Source organism: Pelophylax lessonae (genome assembly GCF_965119305.1).
Source record: "Pelophylax lessonae genome assembly, chromosome: 12".
NCBI lineage: Eukaryota > Metazoa > Chordata > Amphibia > Anura > Ranidae > Pelophylax > Pelophylax lessonae.
This window is the reverse complement of record NC_138779.1, coordinates 85670957-85689249: the sequence shown is the minus strand read 5'-3', so window position 1 is coordinate 85689249 and position 18293 is coordinate 85670957. Positions and strand designations below refer to the sequence as shown.

General features: G+C 49.8%; 1 protein-coding gene across 1 annotated transcript in view; it reads right to left on the bottom strand.

Moving 5' to 3' along the window:
* The window catches only part of GNB1 (G protein subunit beta 1), a 182564-nt gene that overhangs the window by 31904 nt on the left and 132367 nt on the right, over positions 1-18293 (bottom strand). The window contains exon 9 of the mRNA XM_082274342.1: positions 6986-7202. Within this exon, the coding sequence (XP_082130468.1) occupies positions 6986-7202 (217 nt within the window). The remainder of the gene's footprint in view (positions 1-6985; positions 7203-18293) is intronic.

Below are 18293 nucleotides of genomic sequence, written 5' to 3'. Positions count from 1 at the left end.
AGGAAGCATCTGCCGATGCCTGAACATCCACCTTGTAGAATTTTGAAAAGGTGTGAACGGACGACCAAGTCGCCGCCTTACACACCTGGGCCACAGAAGCCCGATGATGACAGGCCCAAGACGCACTCAGAGATCTTGTAGAGTGCGCCTTCACAGGCATGGGGGGAATTTTCCCCTTCAAAGCATAGGCCTGTTCAATGGTCTGTCTGATCCATTTGGCGATGGTAGAAGCAGACGCCGCCATGCCCTTCCGAGGTCCCTCTGGAAGGACAAAGAATCCGTCTTGCGAAAGGAATCAGTCGATGACAGGTAAACCCTGATCGCCCGAACAACATCCAAGGAATGCAAAGCCACCTCCTTTGGATGTTTAGGCTTTGCGCAAAGCGAAGGCAGAACAATGTCCTCATTGAGGTGAAATTCCGAGATCCTCTTCGGAAGGAAAGACGGGTTAGGACGCAAGACCACCTTATCCAAATGAACCACCAAATACGGAGATCTGCAGGACAAGGCAGCCAGCTCCGACACCCTACGAGCCGAGGTGATTGCCACCAAAAAGGCGACCTTCTTGGACAACAGACAACGAGATCTCCCTGATTTTTTCAAAGGGAGCATGTTGCAACACGGACAGAACAAGATTCAAGTCCCATGGAGGCAAAGGCTCCCTCCTAGGAGGGACCAGATGCCGCACCCCTTGAACAAAGGTGCCAACTAAAGAATTAGACGCCACAGGGCGCTGAAAGAACGGCCAGAGCAGAAATCTGACCCTTAATCGTGGCCAACGCCAAACGCTGGTCCACGCCCGTTTGAAGAAAAGCCAACACCCTTGATACCGAGTATGAACGAGGGGAATACCCCCTGGACTCACACCAGGCAAAATAGGCCTTCCAAGTACGGTAGTAAACCTTCCCCGAAGAGGACTTTCTAGCCTTAATCAAGGTGTGAATGACCTCAGGGGATAGACCCCTATCCTTCAGGATCTGGGTTTCAACAGCCAGGCCGTCAAAGCCAGCGACTGTAAAGCAGGATGAAATATCGGCCCTTGAGACAGGAGATCGGCTCGAAGAGGCAGACGCCACGGAGCGTCGACCGCCAGATTCACGAGGTCTGCGTACTAAGACCGGCGAGGCCAGTCTGGTGCCACCAGAATCACCGTTTTCGGTTCCGAGGCCAACCTCCGAAGGAACCTGGACAGCAGCTGAATCGGTGGAAAGGCATACATCAGACGATACTGATGCCAGGGCGCCACCAACGCATCTGAGGCGTCTGCCCGAGGATCGCGCGTTCTTGCCACGAACCTTTCCACCTTGTTGTTCAGACGAGACGCGAACAGGTCCACATCTAGGGACCCCCACTTCGCACAACATCCGAAAGACATCCGGGTGAAGGGACCATTCTCCCTGGTCCAGGGTCTGGCGGCTCAGATAATCCGCCTGCCAGTTTTCCACCCCCGGAATGTGAACAGCAGATATCGCCGGGACGTGCGTCTCGGCCCAAGACAGAATGTCGGCTACTTCCCGAGCCGCTCGGGCACTCCTGGTGCCCCCTTGGTGGTTTATGTAGGCCACCGCTGTGGCATTGTCCGTCTGCACCCGAACCGGACGGCCCTGCAGCCTGTCCGACCAACGCCGAAGGCAGAGATTTATTGCTCGCAATTCCAGAAGGTTGATCGGAAGGGAGGACTCCTCCTCCGACCAAGTTCCCTGGGCAGACAGAACGCCCAGAACACCACCCCAGCCCGACAGGCTGGCATCCGTGGTGATCACAGTCCACGAGCAAGGGCGAAAGGACTTGCCCCCCGACACCGCCGGGGACTGGAGCCACCACAGAAGGTCTCTTCTGGTGCGATGACTCAACGAAATCTGGAGATCCAGAGATTGCGGTCGTCTGTCCCACCTGGCCAGAATCTCCCTTTGGAGACCCCGCGTGTGAAACTGGGCAAAGGGTATCGCCTCGAAAGCCGAGACCATCAGTCCCAGACACCTCATGCACGTCCGGAGGGACGAACACTGAACGTCCCTGAGGGACCAGACTTCTTCTTGAAGCTTCTGGAGTTTGTCTTCCGGCAGGAAGACCTTCGCCTGAAGAGAGTCCAGGATCATTCCCAGGTAAGGGAGACGAACCGACGGACACAGCGTCGACTTTGGAAAATTTATCGTCCAACCGAACTCTTGCAGAGTCTGCATCGTGACGGACAGGTCGTTCACCAGGCCCTGACTGGTCGCACACAAAATCGTCACAAAAAAATGGCGGACCGCAGTAGCGGCCGCCGCACAGTATGCCCACAACATGTCTTACACAAGCATGTCCTTCACAGCACAAAGCATGTCACACAGCCTGTTACACAGAGCAGAGCAGGAGAGCCCCCCCCCCCCCCCCCCTGCAGCCCACAGAGAGCAGCTATACTGACAGGGAGCTCAGCATTATGCACAGACATGCAGGGTCCCACAGTCCCAGACTGACACCCAAGACAGACAGGTCCCCACACAGAAATACACTTACCATCCGGATGGCGTGGGGAGCCTGCACAAGCGATCAAACCGCTGCACCAAGGACAGGGAGAGTCGCAGCCAGGATGCAGTGGAATTGCGGTGCAAAACCGCATGGCGTCCAGTGAGGTAGCCACCTCACCGCAGCATCCCTGCAGCGGACAGGGATGGGTCGTTCATATTTGCCGGGGAAACCTAGCTGAACGCTCGATGGCAGGCTGGGAAGCCACTGGCCCTGAACCCCGGATAACCAGGGAGGCCAGCCCGAGACCCAGCACCGCACGATCAAAATCAAAAAGAGAGAAGAAGCTGAGGCTGAAAAGCCCCAGCACAGGAAACGTCTAACCTACTCCTGAGCTAGACAAATGAAACTGAGGTTGGAATGCAGGAAGCAGGAGGGTATTGACTGAGGGGACCACCCCCTGGGGGTGGGGTATGCTAAAAGCTTTGATATTAACATTCTGTTGTCTAGCCACTCCTACGGAGCAAAGGTCAATAACCCATTGGTGACGAATATGAAGGGGCGGCGACTGTCGGAGGACGTAAGAGAAAACAATACACCCTCAAGGAAAACCAAGTCCTCTAAACAGTATACTGCAAAACCTTGCGGCCAAAAAGAGGCATCTGCAGATGCCAACACTTCCACTTTATAGAACTTTGTGAAAGTGTGCACCGACGTCCAGGTGGCCCCCTTTTAACCTGTGTCACTGACCCCTGATGACGGAAGGCGCAGGAGGCACTGAGCATCCAAGTAGAGTGCGCCTTGGTAGGGAAAGGAAGAACCACACCCCTGATGGAATAGGTTTGAATCACTGTCGGTCTGATTATCAGGGAAAGGTCGCAGAGGAAGTGGACAACCCTGTCCGAGACCCATCTGTAAGCACAAATAGTGAGTCTGACTTCCTAAAAAAAAGACTTCATAGCTGCCAGGTACACCCTAATTGCCAAACCACATCCAAGGCATGCAAGGCAATTTCCTTAGGATGTTTTGGCCAGGGACACAGGGAAGGTAACACAATGTCTTCATTCAAATAGAAATTAGAGACAACCTTTGGAAGGAATGACGGACAGGGGTGAAGAACCACCTTATCCCTGTGAACCAGGAAGGTAAACGCCAGGAAAACACCGCCAGTCAACACAATGTCTTCATTCCCACCTTCTGAGACAGCCTAAATAAGGGAATCTCCTGAAGCTTCTCAAAGGTAAAAACTTATGGAGGATCAAAAGCACCAAATTGAGGTCCCAATTTGGCGTACCAATCCCGGCGAGGCCAGTACAGGGCCACTAAGATGACCGGAATTCCTTCTGCCTCGATCCTGCGTAGAAGTCTTGGCAGAAGCTTGAGAGGAGGGAAGGCGTAAATCAGACGATACTGACCCCATGGGCCACTAGCCCGTCTGTGGTGTCCGCCAGAGGATCTCATGACTGTGCCACGAACCTCTGCACCTTTCTTTTGAGCCGAAATGCCCACAGATCCACCTCGGGGATGCCCCACAAGAGACAACTGATGAAACCCCTCCGGATGAAGGGACCACTCCCCTTGGTTCAACGTTTGCGCACTGAGGTAATCCGCCTCCAAGTTTTCCACCCCAGGAATATGTACAGCGAATTTGGCTGGAACTGTCTGCCCACCTGAGAATACCGGCTACCTCCAGAGCCGCCAGGACACTTCTTGTGCCCCCTTGGTGATTGACATAAGCCACGGCTGTGGCATTGTCTGATTGAATGCGCACTGGACATCCTTGGAGATGATCCAGCCAATGTTCCAGGCACAGTCAGACCGCTCGGAGCTTCAGGATATTGATCAGTAGTCTGGACCCTTTCAGGGTTCAGAGCCCCTTGAGGAGAATTTCTGACAATGCCTCCACACCCAGACAGGCTGGCATCCATGGTGACCACCGTCCAATACAAGGGGAGGAAGTATTTGCCCTGATGGAGCACAAAGCCCCCAGATCAGGGACCCTTTCGCACCCCGGCTAAGCTGGATTTGGTTGTCCAGAGATTGCAGAGTCTTGTCCCATTTGATCAGAATCTCCCGTGCAGAGACCTCATATGGAACTGTGCAAATGGGACCGCCTCGAAGGTAGACGCCATCAGGCCCAGCACTCACATGCAAATCTGGAGGAATGACCATCTGATGGACAGTAGGAGGCAAATTGCAGTCAGACTTAGTATAGTTTCCTTCCTCAGGGTCCGTATGGAGAGCCCCAGGTTTTCCACCAGTGCAGCAAGGTGGTTGTTCAAGTAGCCCAGGACCGCGATCGCCTGCTGATGTAACAATGCTAGCACCGGGGAAAACATTTTTGTGAAGACCCGAGGAACAGAGAAAAGACCAAAGGGTAACGCCACAAACTGACAATGCTCCTCTCCCACGGCAAAGCGGAGGTAGCGCTGGTGACCGACACATTGGAATGTGAAGGTAAGCGTCCTTGATGTCGATGGAGGCAAGAAAATCCCCCTGATGCAGGGAAGCTATCACCATGCGAACAGACCATTATGAACTTCTGCACCTGCACAAGCAGTTCAGCACCTTGAGGTCCATGACTGGTCACACCTTGCCTTCCTTTCTGGGGACTGTAAACCGGTTTAAGTAAACCTCTGAAAACGCTCCGAAGTCAGAACCGCGACAATTACCCCTTGAAGTAAAAGGTCTTGCATCGCCCCAAACAGAACCTGTAAGCGGACCAGGGGACAGTCGCACATTGGAAGGAAAGAACCTTTCTGGAGTGTAATAACGAAACGCGATCTTGTAGCTGGACTGTAGGACTTCATGGACCCACTTGTCTTGTACCGGGGAAGTCCACGGGTCCAGAAACCAGCGAAGAAGTCCCACCAAGGAAACGGGTGAGAGGGGGGAGGGAGGAGAAAACGGGTGAGAGGGGGGGAGGGAGGAGGAAACGGGTGAGAGGGGGGGAGGGAGGAGGAAACGGGTGAGAGGGGGGGAGGGAGGAGGAAATGGGTGAGAGGGGGGGAGGGAGGAGGAAACGGGTGAGAGGGGGGAGGGAAGAGGAAACGGGTGAGAGGGGGGAGGGTAGAGGAAACGGGTGAGAGGGGGGAGGGAAGAGGAAACGGGTGAGATGGGGGAGGGAAGAGGAAACGGGTGAGAGGGGGGAGGGAAGAGGAAACGGGTGAGAGGAGGGAGGGAAGAGGAAACGGGTGAGAGGGGGGAGGGAGGGCTGAGACTCGTGCCTGGAACCCAGTCCTATGCAACCTCGTGAGGCGTTTTAACTCACAGGCCAGCCCGTGTCCAGTGGGGCCATGTCACAGGTGATCTGAGGTCTGCGCGCGCTCGCTGGCCAGACTGGGGTGACCACTGGAACTAGATTTTTCAGCCAGTCGCCCAGTCCAGCAGTCGATTGTAGATCTCACAGGAAAAAAAAAAACAGGAGAAAACATTTCTATCTAAAATTTCCCAGCAAGGAACTAGGTCCTGACTAGGCAGGAAAAAAAAAACTGGAGTACCTACAGCAAGGAGAGGAAGTATACCCCCCTGGGACTGACCATAGGCACAGCCAGATTATTTTCCTGCCTTGTGTCCTACTCCTGTAGGGGGCAGTATAACCTAATGGTTATGAATATCAGGGGCTGTGTCCACCAAAGAACAAAAGAGAAAATACAGATTATAACTTGTAAACGACATGTATCAGAAATAGGCTTGGTCCTTAAGTGGTTAAACTACTAAAGAATCTGGCTACTATGGGCAACAGACTTGCATCTTGTCCAGGGTTAGATAAGTTCCAGTTGCCATTGCAACTGAAACTCTCTAGAGACTAGGTGAGTAGTGCTACTAGCCTGTGCCTCTCTCATTCATTTACATTCTACCGAGTGTCTCTAGGTGCTTTTGTGACCACCATTCACGCCCTATTTCCATTGCACACAACAATGGCTCTTGGGTGTGGGTACCAAGGTTCCATCTATTCAGCCTCTCTTTTCTTCCAGGGAAGTAGTGACCGCAGCTACAGGTCTGCACTCCAATTTCACCCCCAAAATCACATCTTCATAATACCATCATTATACCCTGTGCCACCCCCCCCCCCAAATCATATAATTTACTGTGGCTTTGTTGTAAACTCAAGGGCTCAGTACCATATATTTTTACTGATTAATGCAGGCTTAAAGCAAGGGCACAGAGCTAATTGTTCTTCATGTGCCCTGCTCACGGCATACAAGTATGTGTGTAAACCTGGTAATGCATTAAAACCATACACAACACACAAGCAGGCATGCATTATGCGGTGCATAGCCCGCCTACACTGGTGTGGATGACCCCTAACTGTTGCTTTAGTATGCATCTTTCAGCAGGGTGAGATCTGTCCAGGCCTGATCTAGTTACTACACCTTTAGACATCCGTGAATGAAAAATTGACTGTTACATGCAAAATAAGTGTCTTCAATTGATCAAATGAAAGAAAGTGCATATTATCAGATACTAGAGGTTCCCCAAAAAATCATGAGATGGTTAAAGGCTGCACACAAAAATAAACCTTTATCATAGCTACCTGCTCTGTCAGCTTTTAGTGTGTCCCAGACGTTGCAGTTAAAATCATCGTATCCGGCTAAGAGGAGGCGTCCACTCTTGGAGAATGCTACTGAAGTAATGCCACAGATTATGTTGTCATGGGAATAGACCATCAGTTCCTGGTCTGCACGGAGGTCAAAAAGCCTGCAGGTGGCATCATCTGAGCCAGTGGCAAAAGCATTACCATTGGGGAAGAACTGGGAAGGGAAAAAAAAAAAAAAAATGTTTTACATTGCAGTTCATACAAGTATAAAACAGGCAATAAGAAATCGTGAACTCAAGATTTAGGCAAAGGTCTAGTAAATACTTAGAGCATTGTGACCACCGCCAAGAATCCAGTGCCAGGCCTAGCAGACAATTGCCTGACCTGAATGCTGCCATAATAAAAAGTCATGGTTACGCATGCCAAGCTCATGTCAAGCTCAATGGTCATTCAGCATTACATAACCAACTGCTAATTCCTCCAAAAGCTAACCTCAGAGACCCACCATTGTATTATGTAAAGAACGTGTGGTCATAAAAAACAAACAAAAGCTCCTGTCCCTTTAAGACATAATATAAAGCATAGTGTGTTACAATGTCAGCTGGGCCTTTCCATGTTGTACAAAAGCTGGCTGATTCTGCCTGTTCTTGTGTTCCTCTATGTACTGACCATGGTAATCATGGCTGGATTACATGGCTCCGTCATCCTGCTCTCTTGCTCAGCATCTCTGCATCTTCCCTTCCCTCCCTGTCGTCATTTCCAGTGTCTTGTGTGGGAACTGTTAAGCAGATCTCCTCCATGCCCCTCCCACCTCGAGTAATACTATTCTCTGCAGCTGCACCACTGCTTATAAACACAACCATGAATTACTTTTATCCTCTGTTTTAGGTCCATGTTTGGTCCTGCATTCACACGCGATGCGTATCCACTGCGGGCTCCCGCATCGCATTCAACTCGCAGGCAGTTCACACTGCCATACGCGAATCGCTGGGGGCATCAATACAATGTTAACACCCAGATCAGTCTGCATATCGCAGTGCGAACTGTCAGTTCGGACATGAATTGGATCACATAGGTGTGAACACCCATGCGATCAGATTCTGGTGCGGACCAAAAAAAAAAAAAAAAAAAAGGGTCCTGTGCGAGTTGTGCCCGAATGAGATGCGAATTCAGCCATACAGTCTGTATGGCTGAACTCGCATTGCACAGACAATACATGTGATTTGCAGAGCAGTGCACTCTAAATCACATGCGATGTCTGTCATCGCATATATGTGAACCGGGACTTAGTGCACTGTTTCCTTAACTACTTCCAGACCACCCATGTATTTACATTGCTACTTTGATGGTAAATACCAGAGTTATGGAAGCAGATGGCTGCCAATGCCCCAGTATTTTTGTACACGTCGGGCAGTCGGCTTTAGCATAAAAGTGGCCCAAGCGGTGGAACCGCCGTGGGATTACTCTTACTTCCAATTTTCCCCACTTACCGGAGCCGTCAAAGTGACATTACTTTTTTCATTGCTTTTAAGTGTAAATGTAATATCTGGGAGGTCTTTTTGACCTTACATCTCACATTAAAAAAAAAGGACATGTCCTGCCTATTTATCTTACAAGTGATGTTTACATTCCTGGAAAAAGAAATAAAAGTACAAAAAAAATTTTTTTTTGATCAACGGGACAGTAAAAAAAAAAAATTGCATATGCAAGTCGCGCCCACATATGTAAACTGTATTTAAGCCACACGTGAGGTATTGCGAGAGCAATAGTTCTAGCACTAGACCTTCTCTGTAGCTCCAAACTGGTAACCTGTAGATATTTTTAAAGCATCGCCTACGGAGATTTTAATGTACCAAATGTTGTCGCTATTCCAGGAGCATGTGCAATTTTAAAGCATTACATGTTCGGTATCAATTTACTCAGCGTAACATTATCTTTCACATTATAGAAAACAATTGGGCTAACTTTACGGCTTTCATTTAAAGTGTATTTTCCCCCCCCCCCCCCCAAAAAAAATTGAGTTAGTAAGACCGCTGCGCAAATACGGTGTGACAAAGTATTGCAACGATCTCCATTTTCTTCTCTTGGGTCTCTGCTAAAATAAGTTATATAAAGTTTGGGGGTTCCAAGTCATTTTCCAGCAAAAAAAAAAAAATGGGATTTTTGACTTACTGTAAAAATGGATTTTTGTAAGATCTTACCGTAAAATCCTTTTCTCTTAAGCTCATTGACAGACGTAGTCTTCTTGATTCTCAAGAGCTGGGTTATGTTGTCTCCGCAGGAGTAGGACTAGGCAGAAAGACAAAACGTTCTGGCTCCACCTTAGGGGCAGTCCCTGAGGGTATATCCTCCCTCTCTCTGCTACAGGGAATCAGTTCTGTTCTAAAGCAGTAACAGAGAATTTAACCCAACCCAACTCAATGATAGAGGGGCGGGTACTACGTCTGTCAATGAGCTTAAGAGAAAAGGATTTTACGGTAAGATCTTACAAAAATCCATTTTTCTCTATCGCTCATTGACAGACGTAGTCTTCTTGATTCTCAAGAGCTGGGACATCCAGAAGCAGTGCCACAAATGAGGGGTGGGATTGACAAAATCAAATCCAATCTAGAAGGCCCAACCGGAGTCAACCAGAAGTATCAAAAGACTCATCGAGTAAACAGATGAGACCTACCCCACAAATCCTCGAGGTAGACCAACAGTCTCCTCAAACAGTGGCCTGCAGGAACCTTGCAGCCAGAGGAGGCATCTGACGATGCCATCACATAAACCTTATACAATATTGTAAAGGTATGAACCGACTACTAAACAGTCGCCTTGAAAACCTGAACCACTGACGCCTGATGGCGGAAGGTCCAGGAAACTCTAAGCGCCCGAGTAGAATGCGCCTTAACAGGGAACGGGGGATCCCGACCCTTAGATAAAATAAGCCTATACCACCGTCTGTCTGATCCATCTAAAGATGGTCGCAGCAGAACAGGCAACCCCTTCTTAGGGCCATCCGTGATCACAAACAGTGAATCCGTCTTACAAATTGAATCCGTAGTATTCAAGTATATCCTGATCGCCCGAACTACATCCAAGGAATGCCATGCAAATTCTCGAGGATGATTGGGCTAAGGACATAGGAAGGACAATACACTGTCCTTATTCAATGAAACTTTGAAACCACCTTAAAAGGAAGGATGGATTCGGATGAAGAACAACCTTATCCCTATGAACCACCAAATCTGGGGAACAACAGTATAATGCAGCCAGTTCTGACGCCCTGCGTGCAGAAGTGATAGCCACCAAGAAGACCACCTTCTGGGATAAAGTAGGCAAGGGAATCTCCCTGGGAGGTGTCTGAAGACCGAACCGACAGCACCAAATTAAGATCCCAGGATGGTAACGGCGCGTGCACTGGCAGAGCCAGGTGTCGCACCCCCTGGATGAAATTCCGCACCAAGGAATGAGTAGACAAAAGCTTCTGAAAGAAGATAGCAAATGCTGAAACCAGACCCTTGATAACACTCAAGGCCAGCTTCTGCTCAACTCCCTGTTGCAGAAAGCCAATATTCGGACTACCGAATAAAGATGTAGATGGAACCCAAAGGATTCACACACAATATAAGACTTCCATGTACGATGATAATCTTTCTGGAAGTCGCTTTCCTTGTTTTAACTAGAGTAGGAATAACTGAAGCTGACAATCCCTTGTCCTTCAGCACCTGGGTCTCAATAACCAGGCCGTTTAAAACCAGCGATCGTAAAGCAGGATGGAAGATCGGTCCCTGAGACAGTAGATCCTCCCTGAGAGGAAGTCTCCACGGGACGTCCGCCATCAGTCTGACCAAGTCGGCGTAACAAGCTCGACGAGGCCAGTCCGGAGCTGCCAGGATTACTGGAATTCCTTCCTCCTCTATCTTGCGAAGAAGTCTTGGCAGTAACCCAAGAGGAGGGAAGGCATACATTAGCTGGTATTGCCCCCACGGGGCGATCAGTGCGTCTGCGGTTTCTGCTAGAGGATCGCGGGAGCGAGCCACGAATCTCTGAACTTTCCTGTTGAATCGAGATGCCAACAGATCCATATCCGGGGTGCCCCATCGTAGGCACAACTGGTGGAAAACGTCTGGATGGAGGGACCATTCCCCCTGATCCAGAGTCTGACGGCTGAGATAATCTGCCTGCCAATTCTCCACCCCCGGAATGAACACCGCAGAGATTGCTGGAACAAATCGTTCCGCCCAGCGAAGAATGCAAGCCACTTCTTTGGCCGCTCGGACACTCTTGGTGCCCCCCTGGTGATTGACATAAGCCACGGCCGTGGCGTTGTCCGACTGGATCCGAACCGGGCTGCCCTGGAGCTGCTCGGTCCAGTGAATCAGACAAAGTCTGATCGCTCTCAGTTCCAATACATTTATCGGTAACCTGGATTCTTCCGGGGACCAAAGTCCCTGGACAGATAACTGACCGAGAATTCCTCCCCATCCAGATAGACTGGCATCCGTGGTCACTGTCGTCCAATATATTGGCAGAAATGACTTTCCCTGGCTGAGCATCGGAGACCGAAGCCACCAGACCAGAGACTCTCTGGTCTGTTTGCTCAATCGGATCTGATTGTCCAGGGATTCCGGATTCCGATTCCATCTGAGAGGAATCTCTTGCTGAAGAATTCGGGTATGGGACTGGGCAAATGGGACTGCTTCGAAGGAAGCCACCATCAACCCCAGACCCCTCATGCAAGTCCGAAGGGAAGACCAGCTGTTGGTGGACTGCTGATTGAATCTTTCGGAGTTTCCCTACCGGAAGAAAAAAAACTCTTGTCCTGACTGTGTCTAGAATTAGACCCAGATATTCGAGCCTCTGGGTGGGAACCAGAAATGACTTTTGCTGGTTCACCAGCCACCCGAATTCCTGTAAAGAAATCATAGTAATCTCTATGTTTTGTAGCAAGGTCTGAGGAGACTCTGCATGAAGCAGAAGATCGTCTAGGTAACCTAGAATCGATATGCCTCTTTGGCGCAGAAGTGCCAACATTGGGGCCAACACCTTCGTGAAGACCCGCGGAGCCGTGGCGAGACCGAGAGGTAACGCCACAAACTGATAGTGGTTCTCTTCTACGGAAAAACGTAGAAACCGCTGATGTCCTGCGAAAATGGGAATGTGAAGATATGCGTCCTAGATGTCTATGGACGCTAGGACATCCCCTGGATGCAGAAAGGCTGCTACTGTGCGAATGGACTCCATTCTGAATCTTCTTATGTAGACAAAAGAATTGAGTGCCCTTAAGTCCAGAATTGGACGCACTTTGCCCTCTTTCCTGAGTATTGTAAATAGGTTTGAATAAAAACCCCTGAAAGCGTTCTGTCCAAGGAACGTGGACTACCACTCCTTGTTGTAGTAAATCTGTGACTGCTCTCCACAGATCGTCTAAACGATCCGGGGATAGTCGGCTATAGGAAGGGAAGAATCGCGCCGGTGGGAGAGATCGAAGCTCGATCTTGTACCCTGACCTTATGACTTCGCAAACCCATCTGTCCGGGATTCTGGAAAGCCATGGATCCGGGAACCGGCGAAGACGTCCCCCCACCCCAGTTATGGGTGGGGGGCGCACCTTCAGGCTTTGGACGGTTTATCTTCAGGTCTAGAGGGGGCGGGCTTTTGCTTGCCCGACCAACGACCCCTGACGCCTCCTGCAGGAGCTTTGGAGGACTTAATTTTTTCACCCGCGGGACGAAAAAAACCTCTTGTGAGCAGAAAAAGAAGGCCCTCGTCTTTGACGAGTTCCTTTACCTTTAAAATTTTGCGGTAAAAAGGTGCTCTTTCCACCCGTGAGATCCTTAATGATCTCATCTAAGTTGGCTCCAAATAGACGCTCTCCTAAAAAGGGGAAATTAGCCAATGCTTTTTTGGAACCTTGGTCGGCTAACCAACCTTTTAGCCACAGTGTACGCTTGAGAACCACCGCTGAGACAGATGCTCGCGCCAATAATGAAGTGGCGTCTAACGCCGCATCACACACAAACTGTAACCCCTGTATCATCTGTTCCAACAAATCTGATACCGCCTGAGGGACCTCTTCTAGGTCCCGGCGTAACCACTTGGTCCATACAGTTACAGCCTGCGAAACCAGACCAATAGCAATTATTGGTCTGAAAGCTGATCCAATCAAGGTAAACATGGTGCGAGACATAGCTTCTATCTTGCGATCCACTGGATCTTTAAAAGACGGAGCGTCTTCTAGAGGAATAACCGTGGCTTTATTCAATCTAGCAATTGGTGAATCCACCACAGGTGGTTCTGTCCATTTCTTAATGAGGGTTTCCTCAAACGGATAACGCCTGTTAATGCGTTTAGAAATAGTAGAAATGCGTTTTGGCAGACTCCATTCTTCTTTGATTGGATTGCCAAAACATTTGGGCAATGGAAAAAACCTTCGCCACTAGATGCGTTTTTAGTCCCAAAAGGGATTTCAGTTTCAGCTATTTCTGACGGAATACCCTGTAATCTTAAGGTCTCTTGAACAGATACCATGAGTGCGTTTACCAACGCTTCCTCTCTGGCTATGGCTGATGCCGAAACATCCTCCTCACTGTCTGAAAAGACAGTACACGAGACACCAATACCAGATGAAGTACCTGCAACTGCAGAAATAGGCTCAGAGTCTGAATCCGAGGTTTCAGATAAGGGGTTAGGCGGGGGTCGCTTACTTGCGCCCTGTCCCTGACAAGCCACTTCCACCCGGGACACAAGCTTCCATAATAGCGGACAATGATTTAATCGTCAGTGGGGTGCTGGAGGATCCCGCAGACCCCTCGAGGGGATCCGGAGGAGATACATGAGTGGCAGGGTCCATGTTAATTCAGGACACCTTTGCCAGAAAACACAAAAAAACTTTTTTTTTTTTTTTAAATAAAAAATACCTTTTTTTTTTTTTTTTTTAATTTTTTTTTTTTTTTTTTTATGCGTCTCCCCCTAGCGCAATAGCGCCCCTCAGAGTACCTGCTTCTCTAACCCACAGAGAGAGAGAGGGACCCCCAAGGCTCACCAACCGATGCAGTGAAGTTTCCAACCAACTGCAGTCAGCGTCTGTCTTTACAGACTGGAAGGAGCTGTTGCTTTTTCCTGGGTAGAAGGACGTGGCTCCGCCCCCTGTGTACGCCTTCCGGCGTTCCCAGCTCTCCACGAGGTAGCTGGGCTCATGAAACATGGCCGCCCCCATATAGGAGACATTAGACTCCAAAAACATGGCGGCCGGCGTGACCTGAGGACATGCATGCACCTGGTCTACGGCAAAATGGCGGCGGACCGCCGAAAACGTTTTTCCCAGCACATCCACCTGCATCTCTGCTGAGTGGCGATTGATAGATCTACAGGAGATACACTACAAATAAGGTAGGATTATACCTCCTATGTCTGCTGTAATGCTAAAGTCTGCTGGGTAGAGTGTTAGCTCTCAAACCAAGTCCACTTCCCACAAACACATACTGTATTTACAAGGGGGACTTTTAGTGTCAGATATATACTGACCATGTATGGAGGGGCCCATAATTCATACTGCCTCATAACGAGGAAAGAAAAAAGGGAACGTTTACTCACCATACCGAACCGACAGGCACCCTCTCTTCACAATACCCTCTCCACCGGGGTGGGGGTTTGTGGACCACTCCGGACGCCTCGACTCTCAGGTTCCTGGCGTCCAAGCGAGACTTTTAACTCGCAATGTCAGTCCCTCCACTGGGACTCCGTCGCGGCCGACCCAGCGCGGAGCTCTGGTCTGCACGCGCTCGTAGGCAGAAACCGGGGTGACCACTGGATCTCAACATCCAGCCCGTCGCCCGGCCCCGCATACTTACTTGAATGTGTCGCGGCCGACCAAGCGCAATGCAATGGTCTGCGCGCGCTCGTAGGCCGGCTGGGGTGACCACTAGTGTCGCCCAGTCCGGCGTTTTTTGCTTGAAGATCTCACAGGAAAAACACTGGAGAAAAAACTACCTAAAAAATATTTCTTCTAAAGAAAAAATCTTGCCAGGACCAAAAAGTTCCCAGCAAGGAGCTTAGGTCCTTACTCCTGACTAGACAGAAAAAAACTGATTCCCTGTAGCAGAGAGAGGGAGGATATACCCTCAGGGACTGCCCCTAAGGTGGAGCCAGAACGTTTTGTCTTTCTGCCTAGTCCTACTCCTGCGGAGACAACATAACCCAGCTCTTGAGAATCAAGAAGACTACGTCTGTCAATGAGCGATAGAGAAAATCCATTTCTGTGATACTCATTGACGGACATAGCTCCTGATTCTTCTTAACCATTGGTTTATACTGCCACCTACAGGAGTAGGACATTTGGCCGCTATAGGCACTCCATTTTGTTAGTGTCAGAAGAAAGCCAACTGCACAGAAGGGTGGGTGCTGGGTTAATGAACAGAGAATTGGATTTTACAATAAGTCAAAACTAATTTTTGCTTTCGTTCTTTGACAGACAGCTCCTAATTCTTAACCATTGGGATGTCCCCAAAGCAGTGTTAAACATGAGGGGTGGGAAAACATCAGAAAAAAATTCCCAAGGCTAACCATAGCCAACCAGGTAACGGAAGCTCACCTGAAAAACAATACACCCTCAAAGATGACCAGGTCCTCTAAACAGCAGCCCACAAAACCTTGCGGCCAAAAGAAGCATTCGCAGGTGCCAACTCAATCACTTTACAGAAGTAAAGTGTGCACCGACTACCAGGCGCCTGCCTTGCAAAAACTGCACCACTGACGCTTGAAGATGGAAAGCCCCGGAGATGCTAAGCGCCCTAGTAGAGCGCGCCCAAACAGGGAAAGGAGGAACCTAACCCCTGATGCAATAGGCCTGAACTGTGTCTGATCCATCTGGAAATGGTTACAGAAGAAGCAGACAACCCTTAGTGAGGTCCGTCCATGAGCACAAATAAAGTGTCTGACTTCCTAAAAGACTCCGTAGCTGCCAGGTACACATCCAAGACAAATTTCCTTCAGATGTTTAGTCTTCATTCAAATGACATTCAGGGACCACCTTAGGAAGCAATGACGGACAGACAACCACATTATCCTTGTGAAGCATCATAAAGTGGACAGGCTAACGCCGTCAGTTCCGACACTCTGCATGCAGAGGTGAGAGCCACCAAAGGCGGCCACCTTCTGGGGCAGCGTAAGCAAGGAAACCTCCCAAATATTTTCAAAGAGAAGCTTCAGTAAAGCTGAAAGCACCACATTAAGATTCCAGAGTGGCAACGGAGCCTGCACTGAAGGAACCAAATGTCGGACACCCTAAAGCAGTGGTCCTCAACTCCGGTCCTCAGGGCCCACTAACAGGCCAGATTTTAAGTATTACCTTGGGGAGATGCAGACTAGAATACTGCAATCACTGAGCAGCAAATGATATCACCTGGGATGTATTTCAGTTATCTTGAAAACCTGGCCTGTTAGTGGGCCCTGAGGACCAGGGTTGAGGACCACTGCCCTAAAAAAAAAGGCACGCACGGGGCGTGTGTGGCCAAAGGCCCTTGGAAAAAGACTACCAAAACCAGATACCAGGCCCTTGATGGTACTCAAGGCCATTTTTTGTTCAATCCCCCCGTTGAAGGTAGGTTAAGATCCGAGCAACCGAGAAGGAGCGAGGATGAACCCCAGGAGACTCTCACCACGTAATGTAGGTCTTCCACGTACAATGGTAAATCTTCCTAGAGGCAGATTTCCTAGCTTTCAACAGCATAGGAATCAGATTCAAAAAAAACCTCTACCCTTCAGCACCTGGCGTTCAACAGCCAAGATGTTAAAGCCAGCGACTGTAAAGCAGGATGGAAGATTGGTCTGTAGGACAGCAGATCCTCCCTGAGAGGAAGTCCCCCAAGGAGCATCAGTGACCAGCCGTACCAGATCAGCATATCAAGACCGGCAAGGCCAGTCTGGAGCCACTAGAATGACCAGAATCCCTTCTGTCCGAAACCTGCACAGGAGTCATGGCAGAAGTTTAGAGAGGGCTGGAACGAATCAGTCAGCCCACCTTAGAATACCAGCTACTTACCGAGCCGCCAGGACACTTCTTGTGCCCCCTTGGTGACTGATAGACCACGGCCGTGGCATTGTCCGAATTAATTCAGGGACACCCCTGAAGACAATTGTGTCCAATGAGCAAAGTCGGATCGCTTGGAGTTCCAGTACACCAATCAGCCTTCTGGGCTCTGTCAGAGTCTAGACCCCAGACCCCCTGAGCATGTCAGTGCTGAGGACACCTCCCCACCCGGACAGGCTGGAATCCATGGAGACAACCGTCAGTACAGGAGGAGAAGGATTTTCCATGTTGAAGTGTAAAGCCACCTCTAGAGACCACGGATCCTTGACCCATTTCACCAGAATCTCTTTAGCAGAGATCTTGTGTGGAACTGTGCAAACAGACCACCTTTAAGGGTAGGATACCATCAGGCCCAGATAACGCATGTAAGCCCAGAGGGAAGACCATCTGCTGAACAGAAGCTGAATTGCCTCCTGCAATGTCGGGTTTTCCCAGAGGAAGAAACACTCTGGCTGAGGCGGAGTCCAGAGTCAGTCCCAGATAAGCCATTTTTTGTGGACAGAACCAAAGCAGACTCCTGTATGTCCAGGATCCCACTGAACTCCCTTAAGAGTTTGCAGAGCGATCTCCAGTAGTCCATCAGAGCAGTCAGAAGATCGTCCAGGTACCCCAGTACCGCGATCCCCGGCTGACTCAAAACAATGCCAGCACTGAAATCTACACTCCTGTGAAGACCCGAGGTGCGGGGGTGAGAACAAAGGTCAGCGCCACAAACGGATAATGCTCCTCGTCCATGACGGAGGAGGCGCTGGTGACCACCACATATTAGAATGTGCAGGTAGGCGTCCTCGATGTCGAAAGAAGTGAGAAGAAATCCCCCCTGATGTAGGGACGCCACAACAATGTGAATGGACTCCATGCAGAACTTCTGTACAAGCACAAAGCAGCCTAGCGCTTTGAGGTCCAGAATTGGGCATACCTTGCCTTCTTTCCTGGGGACTGTAAAGAGGTTTGAGTAAAAAAACCCTTGAAAATGTTCTGAAGTCAGAACCGAAACAATCACCCCTTGAAATAAGTCTTGCACTGCCCCAAAGAAACCCCGTAAGTGATCTGGGGACAAGACAAGTTGGAAGGGAAAAAATCTTTCTGGAGGACAAGACAAAACTCCATCTCGCAGCCTGACCGAATAACTTTGTGGACCGACTTGACCTGAACAAAGGAGGTCCATGGATCCGGAGCCAGCGAAGACATCCCCCAACCCCAGATGCGAGTGAGGGTGCCCCTTCATGC